At 47.3% G+C, this 17,956-nt stretch overlaps 2 protein-coding genes across 4 annotated transcripts in view; both read right to left on the reverse strand.

Annotated features, from left to right (window-relative positions):
- LOC114586514 (inactive dipeptidyl peptidase 10-like) overlaps positions 1–5,853 on the reverse strand; it is a 54,813-nt gene extending 48,960 nt beyond the window's left edge. Inside the window, exons 1-2 of one of the 2 annotated variants that reach the window (XM_028710107.2) lie at positions 5,215–5,852; positions 793–907 (exon numbers count right to left, since the gene is read on the reverse strand). In XM_028710107.2, coding sequence (XP_028565940.2) covers positions 793–907; positions 5,215–5,250 — 151 coding nt within the window. In that variant the 5' untranslated portion in view covers positions 5,251–5,852. Of the gene's footprint in view, positions 1–792; positions 908–5,214 lie in introns of both variants that reach the window. The other variant, XM_077923903.1, reaches the window with a different exon arrangement.
- Positions 5,854–10,380: 4,527 nt separating this feature from the next.
- PAN2 (poly(A) specific ribonuclease subunit PAN2) overlaps positions 10,381–17,956 on the reverse strand; it is a 37,178-nt gene continuing 29,602 nt past the window's right edge. For both annotated transcript variants that reach the window (XM_028710129.2, XM_077923904.1), the window contains exons 23-26: positions 17,158–17,337; positions 16,439–16,532; positions 15,075–15,272; positions 10,381–11,817 (exon numbers count right to left, since the gene is read on the reverse strand). In XM_028710129.2, coding sequence (XP_028565962.2) covers positions 11,783–11,817; positions 15,075–15,272; positions 16,439–16,532; positions 17,158–17,337 — 507 coding nt within the window. In that variant the 3' untranslated portion in view covers positions 10,381–11,782. The remainder of the gene's footprint in view (positions 11,818–15,074; positions 15,273–16,438; positions 16,533–17,157; positions 17,338–17,956) is intronic.

Genomic DNA, 17,956 nt, shown 5'->3' on the forward strand with positions numbered 1-17,956 from the left:
CTGAGTCTCCAAAGGGTATACTCAATGAAGTCTTGTACTTCTGCACTAATAGCCAATTATGCAAAGGATCTGCAGTGCCTAATTCGACTTGCATTGCACCAGTTTATTCAGATTACATACACAGGTGGCTGGCAGCTGATTTCCCTTTTAATGCTTCTCGTTTTTAAAAAGCAAAATACCCCAATTATGCTTTTTAACCCCCCGGAGGACCAGGAATGTGTCAAAAGTTTCCACTACGCTTAAAGGTAAAGGTAAAGGGAGCCCTGACCATTAGGTCCAGTTGTGGCCGACTCTGGGGTTGCGGCGCTCATCTTGGCCGAGGGAGCCGGCATACAGCTTCCGGGTCATCTGGCAAACCAGAGCAGCGCACAGAAACGCCGTTTACCTTCCCGCCGGAGCAGTACCTATTTATCTACTTGCACTTTGACGTGCTTTCGAACTGCTAGGTTGGCAGGAGCAGGGACCGAGCAACGGGAGCTCACCCCGTCGCGGGGATTCAAACCGCCGACCTTCTGATCAGCAAGTCCTAGGCTCTGTGGTTTAACCCACAGTGCCACCCGTGTCCCCTCCACTATGCTTAGGGTTGCCATATTTCAAGAAGTAAAAATCTGGACACAAAAAGTTATGCTGTTTTTGGGAAGGCTGCTGAGCTTTTTTTGCAAAAAGTTTGCTGATTTCAACCCAGACACTAATTCCGTCATTGGAATCCCGGACGTGTCCAAGAAAATCCAGGTGTAAGGCAACCCTAACTAAGCTACCATCCACGAAAGCACCCTGCTCTGCTGATATTACCTGGAGTGAGCATCAGGATAGCCACAATGATGACCGACGCCAGCATCGCCACTACCAACATTGCGATCCCAATTCCCTTCCAGTTGCGAGGCGGGGAGCTGCTGAACCCCATGTTCTGTGTGAGGAGGGAGAGAAAAGATCCTTGGTTAGTGCAAACCAGCTTGCTTCATTCCAAGTTTAGCTGAGTGTTTAACTCGTCCCAAGTTAAACGAAGCGGAAGAGGGCTATCTATTTCTTCCCATGAGTTATAAGACCATACCTGCTCCAAAAACCATTGATTGTGAGATGGCCAGATAGCATAAACCATGGTACGCTTATGAACCATGGTAAGCTTATGAACCATGGTACGCTTATAAACCATGGTGCCCAAACCAACAAGGTGGCCTTCAGATGTTTTAAGAGTCCAACCCCCATCATCACTGACCATTGGGGCTGATATGACCTTAGAGACGTGGACGTCCAGTAACGTATGGCGGGGAGGAACACACTGGCCTGGCTTCTTCCAGTGGAGTTAAAAAGACCAGATTCCTAGGTGTAAACTGGATTCATGGAGTAAACTGGCTTTGCTCCCTCCGGTGGAGTCAAAAGGATTCCTAGCTGAAGCCAGGGTGTGGCTGATGTTGCATGGTGAAAGCTTCTAGGAGCCACAGGTGAGAGCTGAGTGCAGGGTAGAGGGGCCAAAGATGGACATACTACCTCAGACATGACACGTCCGCACCAGAAGTACTGCCCCTCCCCTAACACCCCATATACTCCAAAAAACAGCACCACTGATATGCAAGACTCCAGGTTTGCGATCATGGCAGGTGTGGCTGTGTGGCCTAATGGAGAAGTCATCTACAGTGGTACCTTGGGTTACATACGCTTCAGGTTACACACTCCGCTAACCCAAAAATAGTGCTTCAGGTTAAGAACTTTGCTTCAGGATAAGAACAGAAATTGTGCTCCAGCGGCGCAGCGGCAGCAGGAGGCCCCATTAGCTAAAGTGGTGCTTCAGGTTAAGAACAGTTTCAGGTTAAGAACGGACCTCCGGAACGAATTAAGTACTTAACCCGAGGTACCACTGTATATCCATGATGCCTCTTCATATAAAAACATCCCACTGAGTTCTGTGAATACAGGTTGTATGGCCTAAGGCAGTCCGCTCTTCTTCACAAAGATATTCCTCAGGCTGGGATAGGATTCTAGGCTGGTCATTTATTACTTTTTGCTTCCCCTATAGAAACCAGGAGGTGCTAATTAAAAAGAAAAAGGCTGATAGAGGCTAGCTCTCCTATTGATCTATAAACCCACAGGGCTTTTAAACTAATTGCCTGGCACCATTTCTGTTCTTTTCCCCCCTTGCGGGTATTTTCAGTCTTAATTAAGAGATCACTTCAGAGAGCTGCCAAAGCAGCTTGGATCAGAGCCTGGCAGGAAGAGTTCATGGCCCACCCAAAGCACATCTTTGCTCCTGAAACATTTGGACTTAGAAGCCACAGTTTTCTCCCCATGCTGCAGTGGTGGCCCTACAGCTCTCTTGAGAGCAATGATTGATGTTCCCACAACAGAGACTTTGTGGGCAGCTGTTGCGTTTAAAATTCCCCACATTCAAACCTGTCCCACCCTGGGCAACTGGGTTTCCAGTCTAAGGCAGATCAAGGAACGAGCTTTTCCTACAAAGGAGGTGTGGGGAACTTTTGGTCCTCCAGATGTTACTGGACTACAATTTCCATCATCCCTGGCCATTGGCCATACCTGCTGGGGCTGATAAGAGTTGTATCTCAGCAACATCTGGAGGCACAAAGTTCTCCCACACCTGCTATAAAGGATGCTCCTGACCTCATCCTTGTACAGTGGTACCTCAGGTTACATACGCTTCAGGTTACAGACTCCGCTAACCCAGAAATTTCTTGGGAGAAAAGCAATGACAAACCTAGACAGCATCTTACTTTTTTAAAAAAAGTAGAGACATCATCTTGCCAACAAAGGTCCGTATAGTAAAAGCTATGGTTTTCCCAGTAGTGATGTATGGAAGTGAGAGCTGGACCATAAAGAAGGATGATCGCCGCCAAAGAATTGATGCTTTTGAATTATGGTGCTGGAGGAGACTCTTGAGAGTCCCATGGACTGCAAGAAGATCAAACCTATCCATTCTGAAGTAAATCAGTCCTGAGTGCTCACTGGAAGGACAGATCCTGAAGCGGAGGCTCCAATACTTTGGCCACCTCATGAGAAGAGAAGACTCCCTGGAAAAGACCCTGATCTTGGGAAAGATGGAGGGCCCAAGGAGAAGGGGACGACAGAGGACGAGATGGTCGGACAGTGTTCTCGAAGCTACCAGCATGAGTTTGACCAAACTGTGGGAGGCAGTGGAAGACAGGAGTGCCTGGCGTTCTCTGGTCCATGGGGTCATGAAGAGTCGGACACGACTAAACGACTAAACAACAACAACCACTGTATTGGAAAATCCTAGAATTAGCTGGTTTCACTATAAAGCAGGGACAATGAACCTCTGGCCCTCCAGATGTTGTGGTCCTCTAGCTGTCATACAACCCCCCATCACCCCTGGTTATTGGCAATGCTGTCTGGGGCTGATGGGAGCTGAAGTCCAGCCACAGCTGGAGGGTACAAAGTTCTCCACCACTGCAGGACAGAATCTAAGTACAGTGGTACCTCGGGTTAGATACGCTTCAGGTTACAGACTCCGCTAACCCAGAAATAGTACCTCGGGTTAAGAACTTTGCTTCAGGATGAGAACAGAAATCGTGCTCCAGTGGCGCGGCAGCAGCAGGAGGCCCCATTAGCTAAAGTGGTGCTTCAGGTTAAGAACAGTTTCAGGTTAAGAATGGACCTCCGGAACGAATTAAGTACTTAACCAGAGGTACCACTGTACTGGATGAGGGCAGCTCCAGGTTGTGGGTGCAATTTAACCGAAGCAGCCTGGGTGCCTCTATCACATCTGCCAACTACTGCCAAGAGCAGGATCCCACGGCATATCTGAACTGGTTCATTGCCCCTGCCCCACATAACCCCAGTAGAGGAACACTCTGCATATTCTCAAGACAACTAACAGGACTTCAGTTAATATTGGCGGGCAGATATTGCTGGTGAGAGAATCCCCATTTGTGGTAGCACCACAAGGAGTTAGGTGTCAGGGAAATGGTCAATAAATAAGATAAATTCAAGCCAGTGATGTCATGGGTCCACACTGGTCACTTTTAGCCATTGCATGGGCACAATTTAGTGGTGCCTGTGCCATATAACCTGGGCTAATTCTCCTCCTTTTTCACTGTTACTTGACAGCCTTGTGTGCATGGAATTACTCTTCAGTCACCCTACCTGGGTTAGCTGCCCCTACATGTAGTAAATTCACACGCCGTGGAAATGGTTACGCAAAACCTCTCTCTCTCTCTCTCTCTCTCTCTCTCTCTCTCTCTCTCTCTCTCTCCAATTTCCTAGCTTATAGCCTGTTGAGAGGTTTGTTGTTGATTTAAAGGTGGGAAAGCATTCAAAAACATAGGACACGTCCTGCAGTCTGATGCAGTGTAGTCCAGGATTCTTAGTCTTATAACTTCATTCTGCAGACCGTATAGTCACCTCAGAACTGCTCAAGTATTCCGCACTAGAAAGCATCCTAAGTCCTGAAGCAAAGAGAGAACAGCTGCCCCTTATCTAGAATTCTCAGTGTTAAATGTACCCCTTTAAATGATGCCTTGAATAGAAAAAAAGGAAAGGGGGCGGAGGGAGGGAGATACCTGTATAGATGAGTGAGGGAAACACCAGCAATTCTGCAGAGCATCTAACAGGTCTCATAATACCAAACGGATGAAACATTAGACATCCATTCAGTTTATAATTTGTTTAGGTTACTGCCCAACCATAGCAGTATCACACATTGTGAACTGCAATGTAGAATCACCTCGATACAGCCAGGACAAACATTCTGGAATGCTTTTAAAAATATAAATATCAAATAAACTCCCCAATAATGGATGTTTTTAGTCAGGCATTTCCCTTCTTCTCCATCCCACCCCCTGCCAAAGTGCGTAGGAGGTTTTTAGCGCCTGTAAAAGCCTCGTATAGAAGGAGAAAGCACGTCTGACCCACTATGCAAAACTAATGTTAACAGTTTGGATCTAACCCGCAAAGTGCAATGTGCCAAACAGCACATGTAATGAAATCAGCTTTCAACTAAATTAGGCCCACGGGTTTTGGGGTTTTCTACCAAAAAAATACTTTCCCAAGTTTCAATACTGGGGCAAACCAGTGCGAAAGAAGCCCCAAGTCTGTCTAATCCAACTCTCTCTCTCTCTCTCTCTCTCTCTCTCTCTCTCTCTCTCTCTCTCTCACACACACACACACACCCACACACACACACACACACACACCCCACACTGTTTCAGGGCAAACTGCCTAGCTGAACCTACAGGCAGAACTCACCAGAGCGGTTGTCATGTTCTGATGGGTAGCAATCATGCCGAAGGTTTTTACTGGAGAGAACTCCCAACGCACAAGACTAGGAATGTATATTCTCCTCTCTCTTCGTCCCTCTGGAGATCCGTCAGGTCCTCTTGCTCTTCAGAAGTGGCAGCCAGCGTCACTAGGCCATTTCTTGCAGAAACCCCCCCTTGGCGAACACTTGATATACTGACCTGAGCTGGAGAAGGAGGGGATCAATCAAGATGACAGACCGCAATCTGGGCTCCCTCAGCAAAAAGAAAAGAAATAAAGGGGGGGAAATCCTGCCAATGGCTTGGCAGGGAGCATGGCCAATTAAGGAGGATGGAAGGGAGGAAATGTTCAGGCAGGAACCTAGAAGGTACGTTAACTGTTTAGGATACAGGGTTGGGAGGAGCTAAACGATTACAGAGGGATCCCAAGTTGGGCGGCACCAGATCCCCAAATTTTCAAAGGGCTCGAAAGCCCTGCAAAAGCCACCAGATCCAAGAACTTACTCAACGCAGGGAAGCTCTGTCAAATAGCTATGCTATTTTAGGCTGCATCAACAGAAGTATAGAGTCCAGATCAAGGGAAATAATAGTACCTGTCTATTGTGTCCTGATCAGACCGCTCCTGGAATACAGTGGTACCTCGGGTTAAGTACTTAATTCGTTCCAGAGGTCCGTTCTTAACCTGAAACTGTTCTTAACCTGAAGCACCACTTTAGCTAATGGGGCCTCCCGCTGCCGCCGCATTGCCGGAGCATGATTTCTGTTCTCATCCTGAAGCAAAGTTCTTAACCTGAAGCACTATTTCTGGGTTAGCGGAGTCTGAAACCTGAAGTGTATGTAACCTGAAGCGTATGTAACCCGAGGTACCACTGTACTGTGACCAGTTCTGGGCACCACAATTTAAGAAGGCAGTGCCATAGATTATAGCGCAATCTCACGATTTGCACGTAAGTTTGTAATGGAGTTTGAAGTGGGCCACAATATTGAAAGTGATCACCTACACTTAACAATGGTACTCGCAGGTCCACTCCTTAGCAATTCCTCCATAAAAACTCAATTTCTCTCCAATGCAAACCTATGCATAACCGCAGCCAATAGAATTAAATGGACCCCATTACTTCATTTAGTTTCAACTCACCTTCTTCATACATAAAGGCCATCTATACTGCCATTATATCAGCTACTTCCGCAATTATTACTTGTAAACTGAAGCTCAGGAGTGACTGACGGGTTCAAAGGCCTATGGTATGGTTTTGTCTGATTTCTTTCTTTTTTTAAATAACATTTGTTCAAAATTAAAACAAAACATATTATCCAGAAACATCATCCTTGGTTCCCCCCCATTTTTCCTCCCTCCCCCTCCCTCCCCCCACAGAACCCCCACCCACCCAACTTCCCTCAGTTCCAGTCTTTGATTTCTCTAAAAATGCTGTTTTCTCCATGTTACACAGTTGTATAAATCCTCAAACTATTTAGCTGATTACTATCAATAAAAAGTTTGTGAAGGTTTATTCAAAGCCAGCCAAGAAGTCCAGTTCGCTTTGTTGCGTCTTCAAATACTTTGTAAAGGGTTCCCATTCATCTTTAAAGTCACAGTTATCCTTGTCCCATAGCTTGTATGTCAGTTTTTCCAGTTCTGCATAGTCCATCAATTTTTCTTCAGTCTTCCATCCTTGTGCTACCAGAACTCTCGTGGCCGTTGTCGCATACATGAAGATGTTTTTCAGCTTTTTTGGCAGATCTTTCCCTACAACCCCTAATAAAAATGCTTCAGGTTTTTTAACAAATGTTAAATGGAACATTTTCTTCAATTCGTTGTGTATCATTTCCCAAAATTTTTTAATTACCTTACAATCCCACCACATATGATAAAATGTCCTCTCCTTTTCCTTACACTTCCAACATACAGTGGTACCTCGCAAGACGAATGCCTCGCAAGACGAAAAACTCGCAAGACGAAAGGGTTTTTGGTTTTTTGAGTTGCTTTGCAAGACGAATTTCCCTATGGGCTTGCTTTGGAAGATGAAAACGTCTTGCAAGTTTGTTTCCTTTTTCTTAAAACCGTTAATACCCAGGGTGCATTGCTTGAAGTGGTGCAGTTGCACGCAGTGTGGTAGCCTTTTTTGAGGTTTTTGAAGACGTTGGTGATTTTTGAAGCTTTTCCAAAACTTCTTTTGAAACCGTGCTTCGCAAGACGAAAAATTCGCAAGACGAAAAAACTCGCAGAACGAATTAATTTCGTCTAGCGAGGCACCACTGTATATTTGAACTAGTTTTGTACATTTTCCCTAACTGCACTGGTGTTGTGTACCACCTGTACACCATCTTCATGTAATTCTCCTTCAATAGGGGTTTTGTCTGGTATCTTGGCAATTTCCACTTATATTCCACTCAGGATATAAATGTTGCTCAAGACGCAACAAAGCAGTAAGTATTCAAAAATATAAGCATCCAAGAGAAGAATGGAGCACAAAGTTTTAAAATTCAAGAGCATAAAACAGCTAGGCACCCAGCAACAAACCTTGACCTGAGGTCAGCCCACAAAAGTGAGTCTTGGTGTAATAGCTGCCTATGGGACCGGCTCACTGTCCGCTCATTTTAAGTACCGTAATTTTCGCTCCATAACACGCACTTTTTTGCTCCTAGAAAGTAAGGGAAAATGCCTGTGCGTGTTATGGGGCGAATGCACTGGACCGGAGCCATGGCTGCCGTCAGTTAAGCGAAGCGGGAGCTGCTTGCGACCTATGGAGGAGCCGGGGAGGAGGGAGGGAAGGAGAGGCATGGCAGCAAAGCAGGCAGCAGCCACTTACACGGGAGGAGGGATAGACGGGAGCCATAGCGAGCCGGAAGGAGGCAGGCAATTCAAAGCCAGCAGGCGCTTTTAAAAGCGTTGCGTAGCCAGCAACAGCTGCTGCAGCCTCAGCTAGCAAAGGTCTGTGCGCTCTCTAAACGGAGCAATGAGGCTGCGCGCCGGGGACAGGAGGGCATGGGATGAGGGAGAGGGGGAAATTACGTGTCCCCAGCGTCTCAGCTGATCCGCTGGCTGCTTGAGCACGCTGGGGACAGGAGGGCACGGGATGAGGGAGAGGGGGAAATGCATGTCTCCCAGCGTCTCCCCTAATCCGCTGGCTGCTTGAGCGCGCTGGGGACAGGAGGGCACGGGATGAGGGAGAGGGGGAAATGCATGTCTCCCAGCGTCTCCCCTGATCCGCTGGCTGCTTGAGCGCGCTGGGGACAGGAGGGCACGGGATGAGGGAGAGGGGGAAATTACGCAGAATAGACTGGATAGGTTTGAGCACATGAGCAGGACTTGGATTGCAGGGGATTCGCCATTAGCTGTGTAAAGCAGCAAAGAGGGAGAGAAGAGAAGGAGCAAAGCGGTAGAGGAGAGGAGCTGCTTACACTGCTGTAAGCGGCTGCTGTCCGGTTGGCTCCTTTAAAGCAACAGTGCTCTTTCCGTCCCTCCTCCCCGCTCAGCTCGCGGAAAAGCTCCTTCTCCATGAGCAGCTCCTTCTCCACACACCCCACGCGAGCTCTTTCTCCCCTTAAACCCCTCGCTTGCATTATTAGAAGCATCCTTCTTCACACACCCCACGCATGCTCCTTGTCCCTTGAGTGCTTTTCCTTCCCTCCCCACTTAAAACGTGGTTACAAAGCACGGATCCACATGGATCCTCAGGATTTTTGAATTGGGCTACCCCAAACTCACCATCAGATCACATGTCTGTGGCCACAGCATGAAGCACAAAAATCATACATCCACTGTTTCATTTAGAATTTTTTTTTCTTGTTTTCCTCCTCTAAAAACTACATGCGTGTTATGGTCTGGTGCGTGTAATAGAGCGAAAAATACGGTACATTCTGAAGCTAACCGCTCCAAATTCAACAATTGTTGTTTAGTCGTTTAGTCGTGTCCGACTCTTCGTGACCCCATGGACCAGAGCATGCCAGGCACTCCTGTCTTCCACTGCCTCCCGCAGTTTGGTCAAACTCATGCTGGTAGCTTCGCGAACACTGTCCAACCATCTTGTCCTCTGTCGTCCCCTTCTCCTTGGGCCCTCCATCTTTCCCAACATCAGGGTCTTTTCCAGGGAGTCTTCTATTCTCATGAGGTAGCCAAAGTATTGGAGCCTCAGCTTCACGCTCTGTCCTTCCAGCACCATAATTCAAAAGCATCCATTCTTCGGCGATCAGCCTTCTTTATGGTCCAGCTCTCACTTCCATACATCACTACTGGGAAAACCATAGCTTTAACTATACAGACCTTTGTTGGCAAGGTGATGTCTCTGCTTTTTAAGATGTTGTCTAGGTTTGTCACAGCTTTTCTCCCAAGAAGCAGGCGTCTTTTAATTTCGTGACTGCTGTCACCATCTGCAGTGATCATGGAGCCCAAGAAAGTCAAATCTCTCACTGCCTCCATTTCTTCCCCTTCTATTTGCCAGGAGGTGATGGGCCCAGTGGCCATGATCTTCGTTTTTTTGATGTTGAGCTTCAAACCATATTTTGCGCTCTCCTCTTTCACCCTCATTAAAAGGTTCTTTAATTCCTCCTCACTTTCTGCCATCAATGTTGCGTCATCTGCATATCTGAGGTTGTTATTTCTTCTGGCAATCTTAATTCTGGCTTGGGATTCATCCAATTCAACAACAGGAAAATAAATTCTGTGATCTATGCAAATCTTTCGATGAAATACAGCAGGCAGCATTTTCCTCGGATTGGGCACTATCCCTCATAAGAAAAGTCTTCCCCCCCCCAAAAAAAATGTATTTTCTTTTTCTTTCCTTTGGGTCTCTTGACCAATCAAACCTGAATATTGGGGTTTGGTGCCACCGACAGATTTGTTACTGGCCAATGGGGTCCTGGGATCCTGGCGTGTTGCTAATCCATAAGAACAAATTAGGCAGGAGAGAAAATGCTGTCAAGACAGATATTCCTTAAGGTTGTCACTTAACTGGGCACTTATCTGTCTGGAAGAAGTGCATTATGATTGAGAGGTCAATGGATGTGTGAGCCAGCTCTTAGGCTCCTGCCATTTCCTGGAAGGTGACTCATGAGGAGCCTGCTGTCATGGAAAAATGCAGGGCGAGTGTTCAATGAAAAGGTAGGTGCAGGTCTCGCAACGTAACCCCATCCCTTAGAAGAATCAGTCACAGCAGAAAGCAAGTCATTTTATTAAAAGTGGCGATTGTCAGCCTTAGGAACACATTTCATCGAGGGTAACATTCAGAGGAGGGTGCAAAGAGTGGGTGGAGCTAAAATTATGTAATATCCCATTCACAGCTATCCACTCCTACTGAGAAGGGAGGTAAAAAGATCCGGCCCACTGGCTAGAAAAAGTTCCCCACCCAAAACCAACACTCCTAATGTGTCTAGTTGCTCTGCTTTTGATATCTCATTGTTCCTGAGCCCTTCTCTTAGGGGCAAGTGCACATCCTAAACCATGATTGGCTCCACAGCACCCCATAAAGAAGGCCTGCCTTTTTCACAGATGAACCCAACTTTAGCTGCCATTTACCTTTTCGCCATTCATTTCCTCTCTACTTCAGTATCCCAATATATTCTCCTCTTCCTGTCTGATATTATGCCCTTTAAAATCATTCTCAATTCTGCCACAAACTAACTCTCTCTCTCTCTCTCTCTCTCTCTCTCTCTCTCTCTCACACACACACACACACACACACACACACTGCACTCCCTGGTCATCAAGACTTGCTTGACACAAGGTTTGGGGCAGAGTTCTGAAGCTGGAAGTGTTGTACAGCCTGGCTTTGTAGATACACATTAATGACATCATATTTGCAGGGGGACCAGGGATGACTGCAATTCAAAATGAAAGAAAGAAGAAAGCAAACAGGACAGGCAGGCAAGCAAAGGAAAGGCAGGACTACAAAGGAGTATCCGAAGCACTGGCAGTGTTTTTACAGCTTGATTACATTTCGTAGACGCCTTGACCACAATTCACGGACAAAATACAAAACGGTTTAAAAGCCACGGAAGTCCCACGGCAGCGGAGTCCAGATCTACGTTGTTTCAGGAACAGTTCCGAGCCAGAAGATAAAACAGGTGTAAGCTCATCCAGTTCAGCTCTGCTAATGGCATCAATGGACACAGAAAGGATGGATCGGAGCAAGTCACAGATCTGGCTTCACTCACCCCTTTTATACAAAATACATGTGAGAATAGTCTGGCGTTAAGTGCCCTCGGGGAGTGTGTATGTTCAGCATTCAAACCACGAGAACAGCTCTTTCTGTGTAACCATGCCCCCATGTGGTTACCAAAGGGTACTGCTGTACACACTCTCTTGTCCCTAGTTATGTAGGATTTTGGGGATCTACAAGGACTGGCAAGGAAAACAGGGACAGAGGCACTCTGGCAGAATTCCCTTGGCCCCTGGAAATGTGCAGAGTGCCTGCTAACTACCACAGCCTTCCCTTTCCATACACGCATATGCATTATAATCCACGTCCTAGGAAGTCCAGGTCTCAGGGAGCAGATTCTTTGACAGTCCCCTCCTGAAGAGAGCACAGAAAAGACGGGATGTGGCGAGGTCTTGAGGATCAGAGGGACAGCACTGTTGGGAACACAGCAGCACCTGTCGGAGAAATATGAAAAGACAGCACTGTGTGAACCATGGAACGGCAGCCGGCAACCACCTAGCTCTAAACAACTTGTCGATAGGATCCATGGCCCAGCATCATAAAGAAGACTCTGGACATTGGGGAACGAAAGGTGGCAGGGTTTCCTGGAGGAAAGGTCAGAGATTCGAGGGATCCACATCTTGAACCAATTAGCGCGATAAACCTTTCAGGAATGCTATTTGCTCTCGGTGCCCGTGCATCACTGAAATCATTCTCCATATACCGTATTTTTCGCTCTATAGGGCGCACTTTTCCCACTCCAAAAATTAAGGGGAAATGTGTGTGCGTCCTATGGAGCAAATGCAGGCTCCTTGGCTTCAGCGATAGCAACACGAAGCCTTTGGAGTGTAGCGCGAGGTCCCGCTGCGCTCCGCAGGCTTCAGGTTCCTTTCGCTGAAGCCGGGAGAGTAAGACTCTCCCGGCTTCAGCAGAGAGGAAGAGCTGCGCAGCGCCCCTTCAGCGAAGCGAGAGGAAAAATGGGAGCGGCTCCGTTTCTCCTGCCGCTTCGCTGAAGGGGCCTGAGCAGAGAGGGGGAGAATTTTTTTTTTCTGTTCTCCCCCCTCCTATGGTCCGGTACGTCCTATGGTCCGGTGCATCCTATAGAGCGAAAAATATGGTACATAAGATGCTCCTACTTAAGTTTTGCAGATAGGATATGCGGAGGAGACTAAACAGTTTTGAAACACAGACGTGCTTTCACCTATGCAAGATTGAACGTATTGCTGCCAACCATACTTGAGGGTCGTTTCTATCACATTCCGCTTGAAAAACGATTACCGTACTTTTCCATGTATAAGACGAGCTTTTTTTTTTACTCTAAAAGCATGTTTAAAAACTTGGGTCATCTTATACATGGGTAGTGCGTGGGGGGAGACGGGTGATTGGTTGCAGCCGGGAGCAGGAGCTGTTCAGTGGCGATTTTGTGGGTGATTGGTGGCTGCGTAAAGTGCTGTTTACGATTGCTGCTGCTGCATTTATTCAGTGGGTGATTGGTTGCTGTGGCAAGGGTTGCTGTGGATTGGCTGCTGCTTCGTCAATTGAGCATGCGATTGCCGTCTGCTGTTGGTGAGCAGGCAGACGCATGTTTGCTTCAGCGACGTGAGCGATTATCATCGTTTGCCAGTCGGGTTAGTGATTTTTTGTATTCCCCACCCCCCAAAAAAGCTCAAAAACTCTGGGCAATCCTCCCCCAAAATAGGGGTAGTCTTATACACAGGGGCATGTTATACATGGAAAAATACGGTATGTCCATGCGGAGTCGGCAGTGTCGAATCTGCAGCGCATGTACTACTAGCTTGTTCTCTTTATAAAGATCTGCATAACGAGCTTATCGACCCTCTTCTATTATCTATATCAGGTTGTTCATCTTCTTGCAGACCAACATTACCAAGTGGCGGCAAACAGGGCAAATTTTTTAAATGGAGCAATAAGAATAAGATCTGACTAACCTGTTTAATGCCTAGAGTAAAGAAAGCCCACTCATTCATGTGTTTTATTTCTGGTCAAGGACAGCCATCAACTCTTTCATATGTATAGATGTAAATTCTTAGAATGCATTTTGTACAGCCAACCAATCTAGCTATATCTGTATTTTATTGCCTTTGATTACTTTGCTATGGCTTGTGGGTGACGCAAATAAAGATTCTATCAATCGACATAAGATCCTGGGAATTCAAACCTTAACCAAATTCTGCTCATTGTCTGTAAGGTAAAGGTAAAGGGAGCCCTGACCATTAGGTCCAGTCATGGCTGACTCTGGGGTTGCGGCGCTCATCTCGCTATACTGGCCGAGGGAGCCAGCATACAGCTTCTGGCTCATGTGGCCAGCATGACTAAGCCGCTTCTGGCAAACTAGAGCAGCACACGGAAACGGCGTTTACCTTCCCGCCTATTTATCTACTTGCACGCTGACGTGCTTTCAAACTGCTAGGTTGGCAGGAGCAGGGACCGAGCAATGGGTGTTCACCCCGTCATGGGGATTCGAACCACTGACCTTCTGATCAGCAAGTCCTAGCCTCTGTGGTTTAACCCACAGCACCACCCACGTCCCATTGCCTGTAGCGGCATGGAAAAAGTTGAGGAATACAATTCTGAAGGTGCTGACCATCCAACTTTTATGTTGTGTGCATGTGTACAAAACACAATAGGCAAGAAGGAATACGGCAGTTGCAAACACATAGATGGAAGTGGGCTCACATGTGGGCTCAGTTATCCTCAAGCACATTCACACAGTGCCTGGTAGAAAATTGGGTCCTGGGATTACAGAGGTGGAAACCCTAAAGAAAATGTTAAAGTTGTTTATGTATGTAACAGCAGCAGCTAGGATTCTTTGTGCGCAGAAATGGAAGGAAGAAGAAGTCCCCACTAAAGAAGAATGGATAAGTAAGATAATGGACTGTGCAAAACTAAGAGGATCTAATGATGAGTGTTTTAAGGAAGAATTGATGCCTTTTCCAGATTACCTAAGAGAAATACAATGAGCTCACAAGCAGAATTCAAGCTATGAGCCTCAGAAGTAATTAGATTATAATACAGTGGTGCCTCGCAAGACGAATGCCTCGCAAGACGGAAAACCCGCTAGACAAAAGGGTTTTCCGTTTTGGAGGTGCTTCGCAAAACAAATTTCCTATGGGCTTGCTTCGCAAGACGAAAATGTCTTGCGAGTTCCTGCAGGGTTTTTTCCTCCCCCCCCCTTTTTCCCAAGCCGCTAAGCCGCTTATCAGCTGATCCGCTAAGACACTAAGGCACTTAACAGCTGATCCGCTAAGCCGCTTAACAGCTGATCCGCTAAGCCGCTAATCAGCTGATCCGCTAAGCCGCTAATCAGCTGATCCGCTAAGACACTAAGGCACTTAACAGCTGATCCGCTAAGCCGCTTAACAGCTGATCCGCTAAGCCGCTAATCAGCTGATCCGCTAAGCCGCTAATCAGCTGATCCGCTAAGCCCGCAAGACGAAAAAACCGCAAGACGAAGAGACTCGCGGAAGGGATTCTTTTCGTCTTGCGAGGCACCACTGTACTGTGGTTACGATTTGATAGATAGAAGATAGGGAGCAGCAGAAGGGGAGAAACAACAACTGCATGGAAAATGGGATGGGAAGTAAACAAAAATTAGAGAAAAGACAAAATTGTGGTTTGATTGTATGTGTGTAAAATGTTGAAACTTAATATAAATATAATTGGAAAGAAAGAAAGAAAACTGGGCCCTTACTCTTGGGGCTGCTCTGGCCATCAGGTTCAGGCACCTTCCAGTCCATCTTCCTCCCTTTCTCGTACAGGCCCTTCAGCACTTTGCGGAACTCCTCGGGCTCCAAGCCCCCAGTGCTCAGCTCCACATATTTCCTGTACAGCTGGAGGGCAGTGCGTGCATCTTCAATACTGTCGTGAGTCTCCCCTTGGATCTTCAGATCTATGGGAAACAGAAAGAATCCAGCCGGTGGCTAATAATAATAATAATAATAATTTTTATTTATACCCTGCCCTCCCCAGCCAAGGCCGGGCTCAGGGCGGCTAACAAGCAATAATAAAAACAAGTTGAATGCATACAACTTAAAAACAAGATTAAAATACAATATTGAAACAGTAAAATGTTAAAATGTTAAAATGCAGCCTCATCACAGGAGGAGAAAAGAAAAAGAAAGAGGGGGAGGGAATCAAATTGGCTCCAAGCCAAAGGCCAGGCGGAACAACTCTGTCTTACAGGCCCTGCGGAAAGAAATCAGATCCTGCAGGGCCCTGGTCTCATGAGGCAGAGCGTTCCACCAGGCCAGAGCCAGTGTTGACAAGGCCCTGGCTCTGGTTGAAGCTAATCTAACTTCCTTAGGGCCTGGGACCACTAGGGTGTTGCTATTTATGGACCTTGAGGCTCTCCGTGGGGCATACCGGGAGAGGCGGTCCCGTAGGTACGAGGGTCCTAGGCCGTGAAGGGCTTTAAAGGTCAAAACCAGCACCTTAAATCTGACCCTGTACTCCACCGGGAGCCAGTGCAGCTGGAAAAGCACTGGGTGAATATGCTCCCATGGCAGAGACCCCGTGAGGAGCCTCGCTTCAGCATTCTGCACCCGCTGGAGTTTCTGGGACAGCTTCAAGGGCAGCCCCACGTAGAGCAAATTACAGTAGTCAAGCCTGGAGGTGACCATCGCATGGATCACTGTGGCCAGGTCGGGGCAGGAAAGGTAAGGGACCAACTGCTTGATGCGGCCTTGCCTACTCCCACCGCAGCAGGAGAGGGGAAACACTTCTAACGGTTGCTGCTTAGGGCAAAGGATCTACCCTTCTTCAGTCTATCAAATCTAGGAAACAGCATCCCCAACCTTCAGGCCCTGGTATTGACCCAATCCCCTCCTCAGACCCTCCCCTCCTTGGAGCTCTGTCTGTTGATGTTCTCCAGTTCGGCTCTGGGGGCTCAAATTCTCAACTCTGAATTCTCAACTCCAGCACTAGGCTGGGGGCGTCAAGGACATTTCAATCCCCTTGACACAGATGCAAAGGGAATTACTGTGCTCGAGGGAATCCTTGGCAGCGAGTTCAGGCTGGCTGGGAGATAGATAGGCACCGAATAAGGTCTGTACTGACCCAAAAAATACCAGGCAAGGAAGCGCAGCGAGATCATCCTCTTCCTGGGCATGTGGAACAGGTAGACGGTGTCAATCACCTGGTCCCTGGGAACCTGCAAGAACAGGCGAGGTCCAGTTATGTTCTGGGAGCATATGAGTCCTGAAGGCACTCAGCTAAACAGTCCTAGACTTAGAAAAATTCCAGACAGAAGCATAACACTTGCTGCTTTTTATGGTCCCATAAAAGTTTTTTCTGTTTATTTTTTGAAGTTTTATTCGAGTTCGGGATTTTTACATACATTATCTCCTTCCAATTTTAAATTTCCCTTACAATTTTTTCCTTTCCCTCCCTTCCCACCCCCCATATCCACTGGAAGGGTTCAAACTATTATCCTCAGCCACGGGCATAGCGTCTTTAGTTTCCACCGAATGTCTTTTGTTTCAGTAGTTTTTATCCACTGAAGTTAGGGGTAGCATCTGTTCCTTATCATGGTGGACTTGATGGTCTCATAAAAGTTTGCCAGATGAATGGCTTATTTTGGCACAAGCATTTAGAGGCAACAATCTATTTCTGTGGTTTCTGAATCTTCCTACTGTCAAGAAAGCCATTCCCCACTGATTTGTCTGCTAAGAAATCCCTGTGCGCCCCCTGTACACTGTCAGCTCCTTCACATACAGAGGCCCAAACATATAAACATGAGGGACATATATGTCAAGGTTCAAAACGGAGGCAGTCACCATGATGTTGATGACCCGGAAGTCTTTTTGCAATCCATGACCCACAAACTTGACCCCGACATCGATGAGGAAGCGTAGTTTCAGGTAGGTGGATTTGAGGGTGGTGAGGTGTTTGGAGGAGATTTTGGCATCCAGATCCCCCGGCTTTATTCCAGAGTATTGAGTGAGGTAATCCACCACCTAAGAAGGGGCAAAGGAAGATGGAAAGGAAGAAAACATTGCATTCAATGCCAAGGCTTCTTTTAGTTCACAGAGAACGACAGCTCATTCTGTTCGCCTGGAGTAGGGAAACATTTTTAATCTGCCGGCCATGTTCCCTTTCTGAGCAACGTCTTGGGACCACATGTCAGTGGTGGGTGGAGCAATGCGTTGAGGCAAGCAGGAGGCTTTGTCTGGCAAACAAACTCAAGGAGGGTGAGGGGTGTGGCCTATGGAAAGTCCCAAGGGCCAGACAGAGAGGCCTAGAGGACCACATTCAGCTCCCAGGACCCAGTGTTAAAAAAAGGTAAAGGACCCCTGACAGTTAAGTCCAGTCGTGAACGACTCTGGGGTTGCGGCGCTCATCTCGCTTTACTGGCCGAGGGAGCGGACGTTTGTCCGCAGACAGTTTTTCCGGGTCATGTGGCCAGCATGTGGTCATGTGGCGAAACCAGAGCAGCGCACGGAAACGCTTTTTACCTTCCCACCGGAGCGGTACCTATTTATCTACTTGCACTTTGACGTGCATTTGAACTGTTAAGTTGGCAGGAGCTGGGACCGAACCACGGGAGCTCACCCCGTCGCAGGGATTCGAACCACC

Source organism: Podarcis muralis, chromosome 2 (genome assembly GCF_964188315.1).
Source record: "Podarcis muralis chromosome 2, rPodMur119.hap1.1, whole genome shotgun sequence".
Taxonomy (NCBI): domain Eukaryota; kingdom Metazoa; phylum Chordata; class Lepidosauria; order Squamata; family Lacertidae; genus Podarcis; species Podarcis muralis.